Below are 20,919 nucleotides of genomic sequence, written 5' to 3' on the forward strand. Positions count from 1 at the left end.
TGGCTCATAGCTTCGTTGAGTTATACAAGCCCCTTTGCCATGAGCAATGGGATTTTATATAAAATAAAACATAATCAGTAAAGAGGGGTCTTTCTGTTTGTTTTTTGTTTTTTTAAATCTGAGTCGGTGGTCAACAAGCTAAGGCCATGGGCCAATCCATCCCACTGTGTGTTTTTTATGGCTCAGCTGAAAGAAATTAAAAGAAGGATAATACTTTATGACACTTGAAAATTATGTGAAGTTAAAAGTAATCTTTTATTGTTGTAGCATAGGGATCATGGCTTATTCCTTGGCAGTAATGATGGAAAAGAGACGGTAGGTTCATATAAACATGCCTTTATGTAGTTTGTATTCACCTGGGGCTGTAATGATCCTCTTTTGAAGTAGAATTAATGAGTAGACTAGGACTCAAAGTGGGGGGTTGGATAGTCTAGGAGGAGGAGTTGTTTATTTCTGAAGAACAGGCAGAGAGTAGAGTCTTTTGAAACCATAGGAAAAAGAAAACACTTTACAGGGTTCAAATTATACCCTCTTGTTGGAAGATCTCTAGGACAATATTTAGTTTCTAAATCTTATATAAAGAAATGATGCCTCTGACCCATGATCCAGGAAAGTGCTTTGAGGTTAGACTATTTCCTCTCTTCTCTGTTATTGTTCCTGGAAGCCAGACAGAGGGCCCTTGTCTCCCTTGATTGAACACTCCTGCCGAGTGTGGTGTGAAGGGTCTGTGGGGACCCAGTGCCACCTCCTGATTGTGTTAAAGTTCAAGGTCACTCTCCAGGCACCTCAGATTCCTTTAACAGGTATCCCAGGAATGAGGACCCAGAGTTCCCCTTAGTCTGTATTGAAGAGGAAACTAAGATACTGATCCTGAAGTTATAGTCTCAGCATCTGTAGCTTGTAGGGGTGGTGTGAAGGGGAAGAAGCAATGCATTCAAGTAAATCAATGAATAACTGAGTCTGGCCTAACGGCCAAGCTTTGCCTTGATGCCGAGAGAGCAGGTGGGTTTAGCTGGCCTGGGAGCAGCGCCTGACGTCTTACCGGTCAGGTCAGTGTGTTGCTGCTGAGGCCCCCCAGACTTGGTGCCGGGAGGGACGGCGAGTGTCCCTGGGGACCAGAGGCGCTATGGGCTGGCCAGGTGGCAGCACAGTCGCCGTGTTACCTGTTGCCCCGGCCTTGTCATTTACTGAGTCAGTTCATTTTGAGTAAGCCTAGCAAAGCTGGGCTAACTTGTGGCATCCGTGCGTTTAGTCATTTCTATGAAGGACATAAACAGAACACAGTGGTGTAAGCAAGGGAGCATCTGAGGGGTGGGACTGCTTAGACAGGATTGTCAGAAGAGACATGCAGAGCATTAAATGTGTGGTTATATTTATAAAGCTCAAAATTCTATTAAAGGAGCATCTCATTTAAAAAGGTAACTTAAAGTATTGGTAAAGTATTAAGAGGAAAGGCCCTTGTATGTAAAGATTTGAGGGTAACAGTGGCGGTTAGGGGTTACACAGTCTTCCCCGCCTCACGTTTCTCCGTGTCTCTTTAGGCTCTCCTCTCGATGGCGCTGGGGAGGTGGGTCTGTCCTTTTCTCCGTTTGTCCTGTGGCTCTTTTAGGGGCGCAGGGCCGAGTGGCTGTCCTGCCAGCAGTATCATTTGGTCTGGTTGATGGGGCTGCTATACTGGAGAAGTTTGGAGCTGGTCCTGCTCTCAGGGCACTGCTGCCCTGGTTCAGAGCGCTCACCAGGGACAGGTAATGAATTGGGCCCCTCCACACATCCTGCCGGCGTCCCAAGTGGCGCTAGTGGTAAAAAACCCATCTGCCATTGCAGAAGACATAAGAGCTGAGGGTTCAATCCCTGGGTCAGGAAGATCCCTTGCAGGAGGAAATGGCAACCCACTGTAGTACTCTTGCTCAGAGAATCCCAAGGACAGAGGAGCCTGGTGGACTACAGTCCAAAGGGTCACAAGGCGTCAGACACGACTGAGCGGCTTGGCGTACACACATCCATCAGTCATTGCTCCAGGTAACACCTGATACTGTATTTGGTCAAGTGACCCAGAATCGTTCTGTGTCACTTTCATGAAAACAGTATCATTACCATTAATAAGTCTAAATTTTCTTTTGGCTAGAGGACACAATAGATACTCTCTGTTACAAGTTTAATCCTGTTCCCCAAATGTGCACAATTTGCGAAACTATTTTTCAGTGACTACTTTACTGCTGGCAACTAGAGTTTTCCTTCTGCTAACACTTTGTCACCAAGGCCATGAGTATTATCAGATTTCTTAAAATCCAGGAAATTCTTTCATTAATCAGACCTCTCTTAGCAGAAGTGCTGAAAATTGAATGCTTTCCTTTTCCTGTAAGTAATCCATTTTTTTGTTGCAGTTTATAGAGTTTAGTTTATGCCTAGGAGGAGGCTTCTTTTTTTTAAAATGTATTTATTTTAAATTAAAGGATAATTGCTTTATAATATTGTGTTGGTTTCTGCCAAACATCAACATAAATCAGCCAAAGGTATACATATGTCCCCTTCCTCTTGAACCGAGGCTGCTTAATAGTTTTAAATTCTAAATTATCTGTATGTACCATAAAAATGGAAGCTAAAACTTTTTGCTCATTAATCCTGAAAAATAAATGGTTAACCTTTAAAAATGTAAAGTAAGTATAAATATTTGCTGTCTTTTCTGTGATCCAAACTTTTCTGATTAACTCTTTTTGACAGTACAACCAGAAATAGAGGATAACTATGCACAATTACAAAAGTAACCATTTAAAATATTTTTAAAGAAAGTAAGCATTTTATGTTCTTATGTAACCAGATTTAACTGAAAGACCCTTAATAGATAAAATGTGTATAGTGGTATTTTAGTGGCAAGTTCTTTAGAAAAATAATAGCAAATTATTTTTATTTCACTTTCTGCATATTTTCCTACACTTAAAATGTTGTTTATTCATATGTAGCTTTTTTCTAGTTTAAATAAATTTAAGAGTGACTTAGAGAACATAAAATAAAGATACTGGAAAATACTAGGAAACCAAGAACAAGGTGAGGAAAAAAGAAAATTTATACATCAGATATGATCACAACTTCCTAGCAATAAGAGCAGAGTGAGATACATTTTTTAAAGAGAAGGTACCCCTTAGTTTCTCAGGAGAGACAATGTTTTTCAGGATGCTAAATTTGAAACTTTATTTCCATAGGAACCTGATAGCAAAATAGCCATCTTCCATAGCAGCTTTTACAGCAGATAAAAGGCATTTTTTTCTTTGACTCTTTCTTACACCAACCCCTAGTCCAAGGGTGTAGCCTTGGAGCACGCGCAGTGCGGGTGCTTCATAAAGAGTCCTCCCTTCTCCAGTTGAAACACTTCTATTATTTTCTCCCAATCTGAGGGCTGTCTTTTCACCTTGCTTATAGTTTCCTTTGTTGTGCAAAAGCTTTTAAGTTTCATTAGGTCCCATTTGTTTATTTTTGCTTTTATTTCCAATATTCTGGGAGGTGGGTCATAGAGGATCTTGCTGTGATTTATGTCAGAGAGTGTTTTGCCTATGTTCTCCTCTAGGAGTTTTATAGTTTCTGGTCTTACATTTAGATCTTTAATCCATTTTGAGTTTATTTTTGTGTATGATGTTAGAAAGTGTTCTAGTTTCATTCTTTTACAAGTGGTTGACCAGTTTCCTCAGCACCACTTGTTAAAGAGGTTGTCTTTTTTCCATTGTATATTCTTGCCTCCTTTGTCGAAGATAAGGTGTCCATAGGTTCGTGGATTTATCTCCAGGCTTTCTATTCTGTTCCACTGATCGATATTTCTGTCTTTGTGCCAGTACCATACTGTTCATTTGAATCAGTTCTAATGAGATGGATGAAACTGGAGCCCATTATACAGAGTGAAGTAAGCCACAAAGATAAAGACCAATACAGTATACTAATGCATATATATGGAATTTAGAAAGATGGTAACGGTAACCCTATATGCAAAACAAAAAGAGACACAGATGTACAGAACAGAATTTTGGACTCTGTGGGAGAAGGTGAGGGTGGGATGTTTTGAGAGAACAGCATCGAAACATGTATATTATCTAGGGTGAAACAGATCACCAGCCCAGGCTGGATGCATGAGACAAGTGCTCGGGCCTGGTGCACTGGGAAGACCCAGAGGGATCGGATGGGGAGGGAGGTGGGAGGGGGGATTGGGATGGGGAATACATGTAAATCCATGGCTGATTCATGTCAATGTATGACAAAACCACTACAATATTGTAAAGTAATTAGCCTCCAACTAATAAAAATAAATGAAAAAAAAAAAATAAACTAGTAGAGATACTAAAAAAAAAAAAAGAAAGAAACACTTCTCATGCTTTCTATTAGTCAGGACTCTGGGCGCAAGTAACAGAAACCCTAATCAAACTAGCTCAAACCGTGGTTAAGGCAGTTTATTTGACTTTAGGCAAGGTGACTTTAGCCAAGGTTCAAAGTGTCATTAAGACTCTGCTCGCTTTCTTTTTCTCCGCCTGGCCTCTGTGTGGAGGCAGCGATGGTCCTGGTTGCTCTTGGCCAGTGTGGTTCTTTCTGTGCTCATAGGCTGAACCCCCCCACCCCCCCAGCCCCCCACTTGACAGCACCCTTTGCTGGCTCCCATCCTGAAGCCAGCCCCAGTGGGAGGGTGCGGAGCCCTGTTGGCAAGGGCTGGTAGGTTCCAGCAGAGAAGGGTGCACCCACTGGGATGGGGGGGGCGCGCAGGCAGAAACGATTGATATGCTTTTCTTTTATGTAGAGAAAGGCAGTCAAGTTCATGTTTTTATAAAAGCATGCTGAAAAGGCAGAGCAAGGGAGCTTGTTGTTTAAAAAAAAAAAAAGATGATCCTTTAGAAATAAAGTTCAAGAACATTTCAGACCATCCTCCCATCAGACTTGGAAGGCCTTTTGTTCTTCTATTTTTAATTTGTTTCTCTTGCAGTAAAACTGTCTGCTTTGATTAAAAAAAAAAAAAGATTGAAAAGTGTTGATAGTTTTCTTTGTTTTGCCCTGGTTAACTTGCCGCTGACACAGAAACATTTCAGAGGTATTTTGCCTGTATGAGAAACTATCTAACAAGAACAGTGACCCCCCAAAAAATTAATAAATAAGAATAAAAAACTTAAGAATGACTGTATTTAAAATCTATGGCAAATAACTTATTTTTAATGCTAGTGAAATATGGTACTGTGACACGTGAAATTTCCTAGCAGCTGAACAATGAGAACACAAATTGTGGGTGGTATCCATTATTCTTGCTACTTTTTGTACTTATATTGATAAATTCAGCAGACCCAAACCCATATATCTCAGTTATAATTCCAAGAGGAAGCAGGTCGTTAACATTTTTCTTGCTTGGGTCTTCAGACCTTTTCTGATATTTTCCAGACTGGGAGGATCTTGACCTTCTTAGAGCACTCTCTCTTTTTTACCCAGCTAAAGTTTAGATGAAATCCCCGAGTTTTATTTCTTCCCCTGACGCATGGTAGTTTGTCGACTATTGCCAAAGATACAGTGTATCCAAGAGGAAAAAAAAAAAAAAAATAGTATGCTGTCAGAAAAACTGGCTTCAGGTTTTGGGAAATGTTTTTACTACCCAGTAAAACAAGTGGAAAGATTATAATCAAAGCATTTCCATCTTACTTGTAAACAATTACAGCGGTCCTTACACTGATGCCACATTAGAAGACTGGGGAAAATTTACTGGATTCCATTCTAATGCAATTAGAGCTAATTTTGTTCTTTAAATGAATAAAAGGTCAGCTAGTAAATCTAGCTTATCTTGCGTCCAGACTTCAATAAATTGTTTTATTTAATTTGTTGTAAAAGATCTTATCCTTAATGGGTCTAGGTCTTATTTAGTTGACTTAGGTTTTAAAATATTTATGACCACCTTTGTAGATATGATTTGAATGATAGTTGGCAAGTTCCTCCCTGCTGGTTATCAAGGCCCTGGATCACTCATTGAGTGAATATAGGAAGGCATTTAAGATTTGTTATCTAGAAAAAGCTGATGTGAACTTCCAGCATTTAAATGTTCTTTAACCTGTGACAGGCAGAGGTAATTTAGCTATATCATGGTAACCTTTTGGATACTGTCTTACCTATAATTTCCCCTAAAGATCAAACTAGTTGCACTTCTAGTGTTTAAAGAGAATGTGTACCTCCTGATGAGAACAGGAGGTATGTTATTATTACTGACAACAACAAAGAAAATTTAAATCCTTCGCGTCCTATCCTTCCTGTCATTTTATAGGGCTGGCTTATGGTAAAAAATCTGCCTGCCATACAGGTGAGTTTTGATCTGGGTTTGATCCCTGGGTTGGGAAAATCCCCCTGGAGAAGGGAGTGGCAACCCACTCCAGGATTCTTGCCTGGAGAATCCCATGGACAGAGGAGCCCTGGCAGGCTGCAGTCATGGAGTTGCAAAGAGTCGGACACGACTGAGCAACTGACACTTTCACTTCAATATTAAAATATTTCCGGAGGGACTTTAGAGACACAGTGTGATGCTTGTTCCTCTCTGTCCCCGCTCCGGCCTCCTTGTGAGATGAACACTCAGGTCCCTGCCCGAGCTCTGTGATGGAGAACCCACACGGGTTGGGTTCAGGGACTCATCGCTGCAGGGACTGACTGGCCGCATCACCCCTGTTTGGATTCACTCTTCGGGGTTCCAGAGATGCACCTGTCCTCACGGCTTGTCCTTCAGGCTGGTCCAGGAGGGAGCCCAGCATCCCTCCTGACCTTCAGGACCCGTTCCTTCTCCATCCCCACCCGTTCCATCTCCATCTGCCCTCCCCCCCACCTCCTTTGTTACTTCCTCCCATCTGTATCTTCTCTTCCCTTCTCGTATCTTCCCTTGGGTTCTGCCATCCTAATCCTCACACACACGCCCACCAGCCTCCCCTCCAGGTGAGGGAAAGGTCACGTAGATGCCTCTTCTCATTTTCACTTTTCAAAACATATTCCTTATATGGATTTTCTTCCAATTTCCACACCCCCCCCCCCCCATTTTATTCCTAAACTCACTACATCCTGGTTTCTGCTCTGGAAACTTTCCTGAAGCTTCTCATTAAGATGATTAAATGCATCCCGAGACAATGCCGCAGCCCTGAGTCTTCATCCTTCCTGTTCAATACATTCTTCCCCCCAAGCCCTTTTTGAAAACCTCTAGTCCTCGTTTTTCATGACACGGTGCTCTCTTTCTCCATCATTGCGTCTGTTTTTCTTTGATCACTTTCTCTTCTTGCCCTTGATCCACCACTCTGTTCTTTCTCCCTAAATTTTCTTTTTTGTTCTTTTCAAAGTTAGGTAAGTGATGATGATTCCCAAATCTTTCCTTCCAGCTCAGATTTCTCCCCAAGATACAGCCTAGTCTGCCCAGTTACCTGCTAGAAAGCCCAAGTGGGAGGACCAGAGAGGCATTTCAAACATGTGCTTAGAATTTTAATCAGTTACTTCTGCTTCTTTAGCCCACAAAGGTGGAAGTACATATTTATGTGTGTGTGATTTCTCTCTCTGGGCTTCCCTGCTGGCTCAGGGTAAAGAATCTGCCTGCCAAGCAAGAGATGCAGGTTTGATCCCTTGGTCAGAATGATCCCCTGGAAGAGGAAATGGCAACCCACTCCAGTATTCTTACTGGGATAGTCCCATGGACAGAGGAGCCTGGTGGGCTACAGTCCATGGAGTCACAAAAGAGACATGACTTAGCGACTAAAACAACAACAACAACAACATACATCTACATATGTAGCACAGACTATAAATATATATTGTTTCCATGCTGTTTACAGAGGAAGGTAAAAGTTCATGTAAAGCATGATCATTTTGGATAAAAACACAACAGCTACTATCAAATTTTAGTATATTTTAAAGTAGTAATGTTGGGTTCTCCAAGCACAACCTCAGTCATAACAATATTACAACACTACAGTGAGACACAGATCTTAATCAGACTCTTGTTCATTTTTTTAGTTCACTGAATATCCTCTTCCTGCTTTTAATGTTTTCATATAACTGGGATGTTATTTAACCCTACAGTGAATGAATGAACGAACGAATGAGTGCTTACTCATCTTTTATAGTTGACTTGCGTACTTTTCACGTAAAAGCATCTCATCCTCTTCTGTAGACTCCAGGCCCAGAAAGTGATAAAGGTGAGCTTTCATCAGTGCTGACTCTTCAGTTTCATTTGGTTTGGCTTTTTTTATTGAAGGCACCCTTTCTTTGCTGGAGAGAAGCAGAAGCTTTACTAACATCACAAAATCTTTTACAAGTTCTGACTACGGGGAATTTGGTTTTTTCCCAAGAGAACCCTGGCCTTGTCCTGGACAACACCTTCTTGGTTTTACATGTTTTAAAAATTATTTTGCATTTGAAAAATACTAATTTTGATTATATACATAGTAAAACTGTCAGAAATACACTTGTGCAAGTGACAAATTTGGATCAGATGTTGTGTCTTCTCTCAGGAACATAGATACAAACAATCATAACAGAAGATAGAAAGTGTGAAAGTCTATAAGAGATACATCTCAACTGATCCAAATGTTCAAGTTGATTACTTCCAGCCCAAAAGAATCAGAAAAGACTTGGGTGGAGCTGAATTTGAGGAGAGTCTCAAATGCTGTCCTCCTGAAGTCATTGTGTGTGTGTGTGTGTGTGTGTGGCTGGTTGTGTCACCAACAAGATATACATTGAGGTTCATTCTTTTCTGCTTATTTTTACTCGTAGGCAGTTTTATAACTTAAAATTTCTGAATATGTAAGACATTTCCTTGCCTCCAAAGTTGAGACTGTATAATAAGATGTATTCAGAGAAGTCTTGCTCTCCATCCTATCCTTCCATTTTTATCCTCATGGCCCTACACCTTACCATTTTTGTTGCTTTTTAAAATTATCTTTTTGTCTATCTTTCTGAAAATACTGTTAAGAAATATACATTTTTATTTATCTAAGCACTCTTGTCCTTCTAGACCATTTTACAGATTTTACAGATTTTGAACATCTTCTATTGAAGTCTAATCACTTGGTGATCTCCTTTGGAAAGGAACACTCTACAGTGGCTATATTTTCCTCTAATTACTTCATGCAATCTGTTTCATTTTTCAAATAGGTCATGCCTGAATTAAAAGATAAAATGTTTGCCACTTGGTATGTACTTGGGCTATGACAAGATAAGATGATGTAGTATTCAGGAGGCAAGCCACGAGCTTGAGGAGTTAGCTCCGTTCCATTTGCAGCTGCGTGCTAATTATATGAGCACTCAGAGCTGAGCTGTAAGGATCAAGAAGAAGAAGGGTAATGACTGATTTGAAGAATCAACATAACACCAATTCCCATAATTGTCTTTAGGTGTTTGTTCCTTTTGATCACATGTGAAATATGGAAATAACTGTGTTACAGTTTGTTCTTTTAAGTCCTGATGCTCGCAAATATAATTTCTCCTAAATTCTAGGTATTTATTTTTGTTCCTAATTGAGATTAATTAAATACTTGGTATATTAATTTTCTATTTCCACATAACTAATGACCCCAAAACTTAACAGCTAAAGCCATAAACAGGTATTATTTCCCAGTTTCCTGTGGGTCAGGAATTTGGGGTGGTTTTGACTCCAGTCTCCATCAAGCCACTGCCCTGGGCCTCGGCCACTGGAAGGCCTCCCCAGGGCTGGAGAATGGCCTGTGGGCTCACACGTGACTATGGGCTGGAGGCCCCACTGGCCGGTCATGTGGGCGTCTTTCTAAGGCAGATTCAGCATCCTCATGACTTAGCCTCTGGCTTCCCCAGAGCTCTCGATCCGAAAGAGAGCAAGGCAGGAGCTGCAGTGTCTCTCATGACCTCGCCGGCCGTCATGTGTAGTTGTTTTCACAATAGCCCGTTAGCAGCCACCCAAGTCAGACCCGAGTCAGACCCACTCAGGCTGCGAGGAGACTGCCCCAGGGTGGCGGGTGCTGCTGGAGGCCACTCTTGGGCCCAGTATTTCTGGGACTTTTAAAAGAAAAGTAAGAAAGCAGAGCTGTGATGTCTGACAACCACTGATGCAGCAGTGCTAGGACGACAACCACCCTAATACATAGTGAAAGCTCAGTGGTCTCTTTTTGGTAAGGAGGGGCTAGTTTACAGTACACCATGGAAGTGTGCTTCATGTGTGTCTCAAAAGATGCACAGAGTTGCTGAGATTGATCAGAGGTTTAAATCTGAAGGAGAAAAGCAAGTTGCATCTTTATCAAAGTGAGTTTTCTCCAAGACATCAAACAAGTTCCCTGTTGAAAAATTGATGTAAAAAATTCATGGAGGCACTTACAGTAGGTTTTACTTATGGCATCATTTTGTTGCCATTTAAAAAATGGCTCTTGGCCTTTAAGGGCGAGTAAGTGAGCTATTGTGAGGGAACTTGTGAACTTCGAGCACTGAGTAGCCTGCCATTTGGACTTTGATGATTCTGATGGCCGGCCTCACAGTGTTTGCACACAGCTGCTGACTAGTGAGGGTCTTTAAACTCCCCCTGGTAGAGTTCTGGGGGTGGGAAGAACAGAGAAGGCAGTCTGAAAGTAGGAAACAACAAAGGTTAACAGCGAAGACCATTGGGGACCCAAAATTATTTTTACGATGATCAAATTAGGTTGAAGGATGACAGTTTGTCTTACAACTGAGGAGGAATTATATCATGTGATACCGTTATCTATTTTTTCAATAATGTTCAAAATTAAAGAGATAATAAAAAAGTTGTTCTTAAAACTCGACCTCCAATTACCTCAAAAGTAACGGAGCAGCTGGAACCAACAATAGCTTCCAAATTCTCATCAGTTTTCTTGTGGATTTCAAAAGAGTCGGGAAAGGCAAGTCCCTTTAGAGCCTACATAACACCAGTCTGTATGCAGGTCAGGAAGCAACAGTTAGAACTGGACATGGAACAACAGACTGGTTCCAAATAGGAAAAGGAGTATGTCAAGGCTGTATATTGTCACCGTGCTTATTTAACTTACATGCAGAGTACATCATGAGAAACGCTGGGCTGGATGAAGCACAAGCTGGAATCAAGATTGCTGGGAGAAATATCAGTAACCTCAGATATGCAGATGACACCACCTTTATGGCAGAAAGCAAGGAAGAACTAAAGAGCCTCTTGATGAAAGTAAAAGAGGAGAGTGAAAAAGTTGGCTTAAAACTCAACATTCAGAAAACTAAGATCATAGCATCTGGTCCCATCACTTCATGGCAAATAGATGGATAACAGTGGAAAAAGTGAGAGACTTTATTTTCTTGGGCGCTAAAATCACTGCAGATGGTGACTGCAGCCATTAAATTAAAAGGTGCTTGCTCCTTGGAAGGAAAGTTATGACCAACCTAGACAGCATATTAAAAAGCAGAGACATTACTTTGCCAACAAAGGTCTATCTAGTCAAAGCTATGGTTTTTCCAGTAGTCATGTATGGATGTGAGAGTTGGACTATAAAGAAAGCTGAGCATCGAAGAATTGATGCTTTTCAACTGAGGTGTTGGAGAAGACTCTTGAGAGTCTCTTGGACTGCAAGGAGATCCAACCAGTCCATCCTAAAGGAAATCAGTCCTGAATATTCATTGGAAGGACTGATGTTGAAGCTGAAACTCCAATACTTTGGTCACCTGATGTGAAGAACTGACTCATTTGAAAAGATCCTGATGCTGGGAAAGATTGAAGGTGGGCGGAGAAGGGGACGACAGAGGATGAGATGGTTGGATGGCATCACTGACTCAATGGACATGAGTTTGAGTAAACTCATGTTTACTCAACATGAGTTGGTGATGGACAGGGAGGCCTGGTGTGCTGCAGCCCATGGGGTTGCAAAGAGTTGGACACGACTGAGTGACTGAACTGAACTGAACTCCAGTCTGATCTCCTAGAAGCAAAAAGTAGTACATATTTTGTCTCATCAACACTGAGTACCCACTTTAGTGTTTTTTCTTTTGCTACTCAGAAAATTTGAATGAGAAATATATATATAAATATATATATATATATATATCTCAATATGTACCATATTTAAAGGAGTAATTAATTGAACTAGAGTAATTCAATTGAATTGGAGGAATACGCATTTGGAAGGATTATCTTTATAATAGTTATTTTCATGAAAGTGCCATTTCTCTAAATTGGTAAATAAGCAGATTTGTTCAGGTAGGTGTTTCTGAGACCTCAGGTATTGCCCCATAAACTGATCAGCAGTCTGTTTACATCCATTGGCTTCACTGCTAATGCTAAACCATTTTCATGGGTACCATTCACAAGCCTTGAAGGTAAGGGAGACACTAGATCCAAACGGTCCTCTTTAGAAAAAAGAAATGATAATCACGTGACATGATGTTTTAAAGGTATTAGCTGAAGCCACGGCAGTAATCAGACTGGAGTGTACGAATGTGTCAAACCGACGCATTGTGCGGTCAGACAGACACAAGGCTACCTGTTGGTTATATCTCAGTTGCAAAAACTAAGTGAGGAAAGCTTGTTGCCAACGATAAATATAATGTGAATTGTTTGTATACTTGAAATGCCTAAAACAGCAGTGGGATGCACTGTTTATGGGTATCTGCAGAAAAAATTCAAAGAACAAAAATATGGAAACACACCTGCTAGCCAGAGGACCGTGGATCCTTCTGGAGGAGGGAAGGAGAGAGACCGGAAATAAATACATTTTCTCTGTACTTGAAATGATATATATGGCCCCCTGCCAAATCTAGGAACTTCGTATTAAAAAAAAAAAGAAAGAAAGAGTTTGAGGACCAAATAGGCAGGTCTCAGTTCAAAGCCTGCCACTCATTTACCCAAACCCCTTTCTCTCTCTACTCCTGTTCCCTTGTTTATAAAACAAGGGTCACTGCAGCTTCTTTGACGTTGCCCTGAGGACTGAATGAGGTAATGTGTGGGAAGTACCTAGTATAACACCTACCTGCTTAGAGGTGCTCAGCAACTAGTGCTTCCCAGCCTGTGGAAGACGTAGGGTTTGACCTCCGACCTCCTGGTTCTGAGACGAGTTCTTCTTCCCTGGCTTGGGTTCTGTGAGGAAGGCAGTGTTGATGGAGAAGCAGAGCAGCAGGCAGCTCTGACCATGGAAGGGAGCTGGAGCCCCTGCCTGTTTCCGGCTGCCCAGCCTCTCTCCCTGCCCTGGTCGTGGAGAAGCAGCTTGGGCAAGAGCCTTGCAGCCTGAGCTCTGCCTCTCTCTGCTCTCTCCAAAAAGTCTCTCGCTGCTAGAAGAACCAAGCGATTGTGCCATCGTGTTTGTAGCTACCTGGCTTGACTCAACTATGTGTTTTGATTTTTCCTTTTCTCTCCTTTGTTGACAGCGTCATCAGCAAAGTGGTCCCAGCCCCCGAGGCTAAGCCGGCGCCTTCTCTGAACAGACCCAAGACACCTCCACCCACCCCGGCCCCCGCCCCGGCCCCCATGCACGTCACCCCTGCCCCGGTGCCTTTGCCCCTCCTGGCCCCGGCCAGCGCACCCCTCGCTGGGATGCCCGCCCCGGCCCCTGCTGCTTCGGGAGCCACCAGCTCCAAAGCCCCGGTCCGCAGTGTGGTCACGGAGACGGTCAGCACCTACGTGGTGAGCAGCTTTCTGTTTTGGGGAGTATTTAAGAGAAAGTCACTTAAGAGCTCACTCTTTGCTCATGAAAATGTTTCCAATTAAAAAAGCAGTGTCAGATGGATCATCATTGAATTTCAGAAGCGATTCTTCAGGACTGAAAAGGCATATTCATTGCATTTTCAAGCTTTTGGCTGGAAAGTATTGTGTTAGGATGTCTGCATAGTTAGTCTCCATAAACAATGCTAGAGCATTGTTTTTGTTACGCATCATTGTTTTGGAATATAACTATACACACACACACACACACACACACACATAAACATATATACAGCACAATCGTATAAATATAGAGGTGAATAGTGACAGTCAAGCTCCTCATTGACTTTCTTGATCAAGCACTTCAGAGAATAATTAGCATGACTTACATGTAACATCTTACAGGCCAGCCGCTGTTTCTGAGCAGGAGTACTAATTGTAGTATCTCACTGGCTGAGGTCCAGAACATATCTGGGCCTGCAGAATGAATGGAAATGAACCCGTAAACCACAGAACTTCCTGAGTCCAAGCCTGTCTTCAGGTGGAAAAACTCACCTTGACAACATGTGTTCACATGGTTGTCATGAGACCATTTTCTTATGTTTGTGCCCTGCTTACTAGTATCAGGTCTAACTGAAGCCCTGAATTCAGTTAAGTAACAAATAGGCTCTTTGGGCTCTGTAGTGTGACTCACGAGCTACATGACAAAAAGATTTCAGGCACATAGAGGTCCTCAGTGAGCTGACACTGTGAGACCACCGAGTGTGTAGACTGAGATGTGTCAGCCTGGTGGCGGCTAGGATCTTTCAGAATAGATGTGCCTGGGAGGTGACAGACTCGGACCCCTGCCGTTGTCGTTAAAATCATGCAAGTATTACTTTTCTATACGGGCATTTGAAAGGAAATTTCAGTGAATCATTAAGTATTTGAGGCACTGTCATGATACAGAGGATAAGAAGAAAGTCTCAGAAGTCTTCAGAGAGGATATAAAGACATGAACTATTAATGAGAAAATATTAAATTGGCAATTCAAGACAACAATGGAAGACATGGTACAAAGATCTGTGGTATTAAATCAGTGCATTCAAGGACCAGTTGCCACAGGTGTTTAATTGAGGCCATGTCACTCCAAGATGGGTAATCGGGTCAAGGATCTCCTTGACCTCCATTTCTTCAGCTGTAACCAGGGATTGTTAGACTAAGTGATCCCTGTGGTGCGTTCTAGCTCTAAAATCTGATTCTCCAGTGGATTTTTGAGTCAACTCCCTGAAGATAGATCAGACTTGCATAGATGAAAAGCCTCTGTCCCCTCAGAGACATTTTGTAGACAGAAGACAAAATGTGTGATTTGAAGGAAGGACACAGGCTGATTCTGTTGCTGCCCGATCTATGACACTGGAACTGTCACTGACATTCCTTCAGCTCCAGTCTCCCCATTTCTAACCTACCCAAGCACTGTTTTAGGAGGATGAAACCAAGTCAGGTGTTTTCGAAAGAGCTTAGTAAACTGCGAGGGGCTGGGCGCTGTAGCAGATTTCTCATGTCGCAGGGTCACGGCCTCCTAATTTCAAGAATCAGCAGCAGGACAGGGCATGCATGGCAGCTTTGGGGCGCAGGTTACTGGGCTGGCCTTCACCCCAAACAGCTGGCACAGGCCGACTGGTGGTCTCTGCTTGAAACTGGAGACTAGGACCGAGTCGGGGATGTGGCTGCCCACAGAATTTTTCAGGAAGCCTTCACAGCCTGTCTGCTCTTACAGAGACTTTCCAGAATGGCAGACCTTAAAGTAGTTAGAATTCCGTGAGTTGGAATGAACCGTCTCTGCCCCCCGTACACCCATCACACACGCAAAAAACCGTTTCTCTCCTGCACATCCAGGCAATGTTGTATCTGAACGCACCAGGAGAGACTACAGCTTGCAAAATCAACAGAATGAAATTATATGCTGTGTGGTCAGCAAAACTTTAAAAATTAACTCTTAGTTATTGCTGGCTTTGAAAGCCTGTCAGAGAATTGTCTCTTCCAGATTGGTCTTGTTCATGTGGAATTTGAGGAGGTGGTTCAGTTAGGACTGCTTCTTATTTGGAACTGCTAAGTCAAATCCAGAGCACAGCATATTTGTTGCAAAATAACGTGAAAACGCGTGGCTCTTTGGCCTCCTGCATCCCTTATTTCATTTGCCCTTTAGTTGATTGTACTTTGCTAAAAATGTCATAAAGGGAATGGAAAGTTACTTAGTAACAACTCTTTTATATCCTTGATCTTATCAGCCAGTTCAGGAGGAGGGTTTGGCTAATAAGTAATAAGGCGATATATGCACATAGGCTGTACTTATTGATTCCAGACCTGTAAATGCAATGGAGGGAACAACGCAGAGTTGAACTAGGTAGCTTTCAGAAGTATCAGGCGTTACTAGTCATTCAGAACCTGTGTGTTTCAGTATTTCTTTAGATGAAGGTGACTGTAGGTCACATTGCTCACAGAAATGATTGTCAAAGGTTTTGTTTTTATGACTTTGAAAAGACAGTTTAAAATAGTCATTAGAAACGTCTTGGGAGTTCCCCGATGGCATAGTAATTAGGACTCGGCACTCCCAATGCCAGGGCCCAGGTTCAATCCCTGGTCAAGGAGTTAAGATCTTGCAAGCCATGCAACATGGCCAAAAAAAGAGGTAGAAGAAAGGTCTTATCATTGAACTCTAAGGAGCATTTTTTTTCCATATGATCCCAGGATAGTGAGGACCATGATCACAGCTTTAATAAATTATTAGCTCCTGGGTTTTTCTGTCTGATCATTTAGTCTGTCAGTTTATTAGCTCCACAGTGTGTAGTAATCCTTATCATGCCCTTTTGGGGATTTCTTTTTTCTCAATGCCTCTCTCGTTTCGCCCACCCCAGATCCGAGACGAGTGGGGAAACCAGATCTGGATCTGTCCCGGCTGCAACAAGCCCGACGATGGGAGCCCCATGATCGGCTGTGACGAATGTGATGACTGGTACCACTGGTGAGTCCCCTGTGGGGCACTGGGAGAGAGGCTCAGGACACGTGTGGCCCTGGCCCATGCAGGCTCATCTCCCAGAGCAGCTCATTTCCTGGGAGGAGCGTCTAGAGCAGAATCCCTGTGCCAAGAGCATGGCATTCGTATTATTTGCCAAAAATTAGTCTTTAGACTGTGGCTCTTCAGCCTAAATTCTGAATGGGTCACTTAGCTCACGTATTCTTTAGAAAGGGAAAAGGAGATACAGCGGGTTGGTTCCCTTGCCTTTCTTGTCAGTCATTTTCTGTAGCAGCTGTGGAAACACGGAGGGAACCCCGTAAACACCGCCTTAAAGTGCAGAAGTAAAGGGGCAGCTCGAGTGGTCTCTACAGCTTCCCCAAACGGAAGGAGCAGCATCAGGATGCATGGGAACAGTCCTGCTGTTCTATCTTGAAAATATCGGATATGAAAAGATAGGAATCTGCTTAGTCAGGTGCTGTGGGATATCTCTGAGATAAAAACAAAGCCTGGCTCAGAGGAATTAGACTGTTTCTGGCTGAAGGGATGGATGAGCTCATTAAGGCCCCCAGCAGACCTGGGGAAGGGGCTCGTGTAAGGTGATCGCCCACTGGCCCAGCGCAGGTGCAGCCGCATCCTCCGCCAGGGCTGGTGACTTGGGTGTCTGGTAAATGCGCCTTGGAAGTGAAAGTCGCTCAGTCGTGTCCGACTCTTTGCGACCCCATGGACTATACAGTCCGTGGAATTCTAGGCCAGAATATTGGAGTGGGTGGTAGCCTTTCCCTCCTCCAGGAGATCTTCCCAACCCAGGGATCGAACCCATAAACATAACAGATTATTGAATGATGTCCTGAAAAACGTAGGACAAGAAGATGTGTGTGTCTGAAGCCGGTTTGTCTGACGTTCCTCTCGCTTGGTTCCCGTGTAGGCCCTGCGTGGGCATCATGGCCGCGCCCCCGGAAGAGATGCAGTGGTTCTGCCCCAAGTGCTCCAACAGGAAGAAGGATAAAAAGCACAAGAAGCGGAAGCACCGGGCGCACTGATGCCTGGAGCGGGGCTGCCCCCGCCCGCCGCCACCGCGTCGCCCGCCCGGACACTGAGCCCGGCCAGACTGAGGACAGAACACACGCCCCCACCCCCGGGGGCTTTGCCAGGGCCCACGGCGAGGGCCACGTGGTCGCCCCTGCAGAAGAACTCTCACGCGGGGGGGCCTCGCCTCCGTTTCCTATTACCAGTGACAAGTATTATTAATAAAAAGACTATACTCTCTCCTTTCGATTTTCCTCAATTCTCTCCAGGGCCTTTTCCTTAAGGTGTTAGCTGAGAAGATGGCGTGTGGCCCGCCCTGACCGTGCCCGAGGGTGACGTGGGTCGGCTGTATGTGTCTCCAGCCTCCTCCCCTCTGTAGTCAGATAATCGTAATCACATGAAAGAAAACTCGAGGGGGAGTGTCAGTAAATATTTTTGTGATGAAAAATATATGAAGCTTCCCCCACCCCACCCCCTGTTTTTAGTACTAACATGTAAAATGTTCAGGCTTTTTGTGAAATACCTTATATTTTTTAAGAAAAAGGTTTCTATCATGTCCTGTTGGCTCTCGTGCAAGTTGTTTTTGTTGACTCTCTCACCTGTCCTCTCTCTCTCTCTCTCTCTCTCTCTCTCTCCTCTCTCTCCTCTCTCTCTCTCTCTCTCTCTCGTCCGCAGACTTTGCCCGTTCCTCCAAACTGCTGGTGGTCTTCTCATGGCTTACCCATCTCATCAGCTTGTATGAAAACTCTGCACACAAGGAGATCTCCCCTAATGTAAATAATAAATATTTATGAAGTAGTTATTTTTAAAAATTTTTTATCGTGTTTAATTCTGGCTTTCTGTGAAACGCGCTGCGGTTTCAGCCACGTCTGTAATTACTGCTGTACATAAGCAAAGAAGGCTGGAAAAAAAAGAGCCATACTAAGTTCAGTTACCTACCTTGAGCTGAACCCTCGCAGAACACTGGGGGGAGGACCTGAGCAGTTGGAAGGAAAACAAGGCAATTTAAATCTATGGCTTATGATTTGAAACTGTTCTCTCTTCTATTTCTGTAAATTTCTTTGACTTCCTTTTGTTTCAAAGGACATGTAGATTGCCCAAAAGTAAAAAAAAAGAAAAAATACTGTAGCATTTTGTGTTTATATTGTTTTATTTCTGCAAATCTGTTCATTGATATTGTGGTTTAAGGCTGAAATGAAGTATATTATGCAATTTTTTTTTAAAGAAAACTCATCAAATTTCAGGGTATCACAAAACTTTATTATATTACTATACTGCCCACTATTTATTATATGTTAATAGATGTCTGAGAGATAAACCAAATATTTTATTTTTAATGTAAAACATCAAATTTAATTTTATTAGCATATTTTAGCAACTTTGGAATAAATATGGACTTTTACTTGATTTTGAAATAATCCCAAGTTGGGCCAGTGTAATGGATATCTTGAATGCTAGACTATGGGCTTTGAACCTAATACAAATATATTAATAGAAATTGTGATTTTTTTTTTTTTTAAATGCCAAGTAAATTGATATTAGTGTATGAATTAATCATATTGAGGTTTTCTGCCGTGAATGTTAAATTGCAGATCAGTGTCACCCTCTCGAGTGCAGTATTTCATTGCCCTCCTTGTTCTAGAAGCCAACATTTTTCTATGCCTACAAAGAAAGCATCTATGTTGAGATACGTGGTTTTGTTCTGTTAATTTCAGATCATCCTAAATACTTTATACGATATTTTCACATGCACAGAATCTTCCCCATTAGTGCTTTTTGGAGAGGGATGAGGGTGGGGAAGTGCAAAATAAAGGATTATTGGCTATTTCATAGTTTGCTTTTCCATTTTCTTTACTTAGGATTTAGTTCCTCAAGGCATGGTCAGTGGATCTGACCTTGCCACATCTAAGTGAGCTGGTCACGCCACTGAAATCAGAATGCAGTGCCCATATAGAACTTTGCCCTAGTCCCGCTGTCTGAGAGACCTCAGCCCACAGGACACTGAAGGAATTTCAATCAGTTCGTTGTCTTTTGCTATTTCATGGTTGCTTTCCTAAATCCAGTTCATGATTTTATAAATGGCCTTTGCAATAATAAAACCAAAGAATCATTTTCAGGGGGCCGAAGAGCTCAGGGGATTAGTAATGGAATACAGAGCCTTTCACCTCTGGGTCAGTGAGCTGAATCCAGCCCAGGTCACCAGAGACTCGGAGTTGTTACCATCTTCTGACTGTTCAGCGGCCTGTGTGAAATGGGCTGGTGGTCTCCGTCTCTACAGGGTGGCTAGCTGTACACCAACCAAAAGGGGTCCAAGAAACTGCAAAAGGAAATGTGGATTAGAGAATAAAACCCCGGTGTTCCGAAGCAGAGTTAGAAAGCTGGGCTGAATCACCCCACATAAAGTTGCGCTGAAGAAAAAGAGTTTCACAGATGTCACGAAGAGGATGGAGATGAATTCAGTCACCCCAATGCAGTCGAACTAAATAGGGAAATGAAAAGCCTGTGTTGGACGAGAGAAGGAAGGGTTATGTTGGGAAAGATGATGGTTTTAATCAGCAGAAAACCTTGAGGGGACCCATGCAATAGAAAGAGAGTGGGTTTGGGGGAGTTTTTTTGACTGGAAAATTCAAGGCATTTTTTGGTCTTGTTTTAAAACCTTTTTATTTTGTATTGGGGCCTAGCTGATTAACAGTGTTGCGGTAGTTTCAGGTGGACAGCAAAGGGACTCAGCCACACGTGCACAGGTATCCATTCTCCCCCAGGCTTCCTCCCGTCCGGGCAGCCACGTAACATTGAGCAGAGTCCCCTGCGCTATACTGTAAGTCCTTGTTGGTTATTCACTTTCAATGCAGCAGTGTGTGCATGTCCGTCCCAAACACCCGAACTGGCCCTTCTTCCCCCGCCCTCCACATCATAAGTTCGTTCTCCAAGTCTGTGTGTCTCTTTCTGTTTTGTAAGTTCATTTGTATCATTTCTTTTTACAGTCCACATATAAGGGATGTCATATGATATTTCTCCCTCTCTGTTTGACTTACTTGACTCAGTATGACACTCTCTAGGTCCATGCATGTTGCTGCAAATGACATTATTTCATTCTTTTTAATGGCTGAGTAGTATTCCATTTCCATATATACATGAAATATATATATATATGTATATATATATATATATACACACCACATCTTCTTTATCCATTCATTTATTGATGGACATTTAGGTTGCTTCCATGTCTTGGCTATTGTAAACAGTGCTGCATTGAACATTGGGGTGCACGTATCCTTTC

At 42.6% G+C, this 20,919-nt stretch overlaps 1 protein-coding gene across 1 annotated transcript in view; it reads left to right on the forward strand.

Moving 5' to 3' along the window:
* The window catches only part of TAF3 (TATA-box binding protein associated factor 3), a 119,169-nt gene extending 99,701 nt beyond the window's left edge, over window positions 1–19,468 (forward strand). The window contains exons 5-7 of the mRNA XM_061126045.1: window positions 13,339–13,594; window positions 16,510–16,616; window positions 17,536–19,468. Coding sequence (XP_060982028.1) covers window positions 13,339–13,594; window positions 16,510–16,616; window positions 17,536–17,650 — 478 coding nt within the window. The 3' untranslated portion in view covers window positions 17,651–19,468. The remainder of the gene's footprint in view (window positions 1–13,338; window positions 13,595–16,509; window positions 16,617–17,535) is intronic.
* Window positions 19,469–20,919: the final 1,451 nt, after the last annotated feature.

This window comes from Dama dama, chromosome 23 (assembly GCF_033118175.1).
Source record: "Dama dama isolate Ldn47 chromosome 23, ASM3311817v1, whole genome shotgun sequence".
Classification (NCBI taxonomy): Eukaryota; Metazoa; Chordata; class Mammalia; order Artiodactyla; family Cervidae; genus Dama; species Dama dama.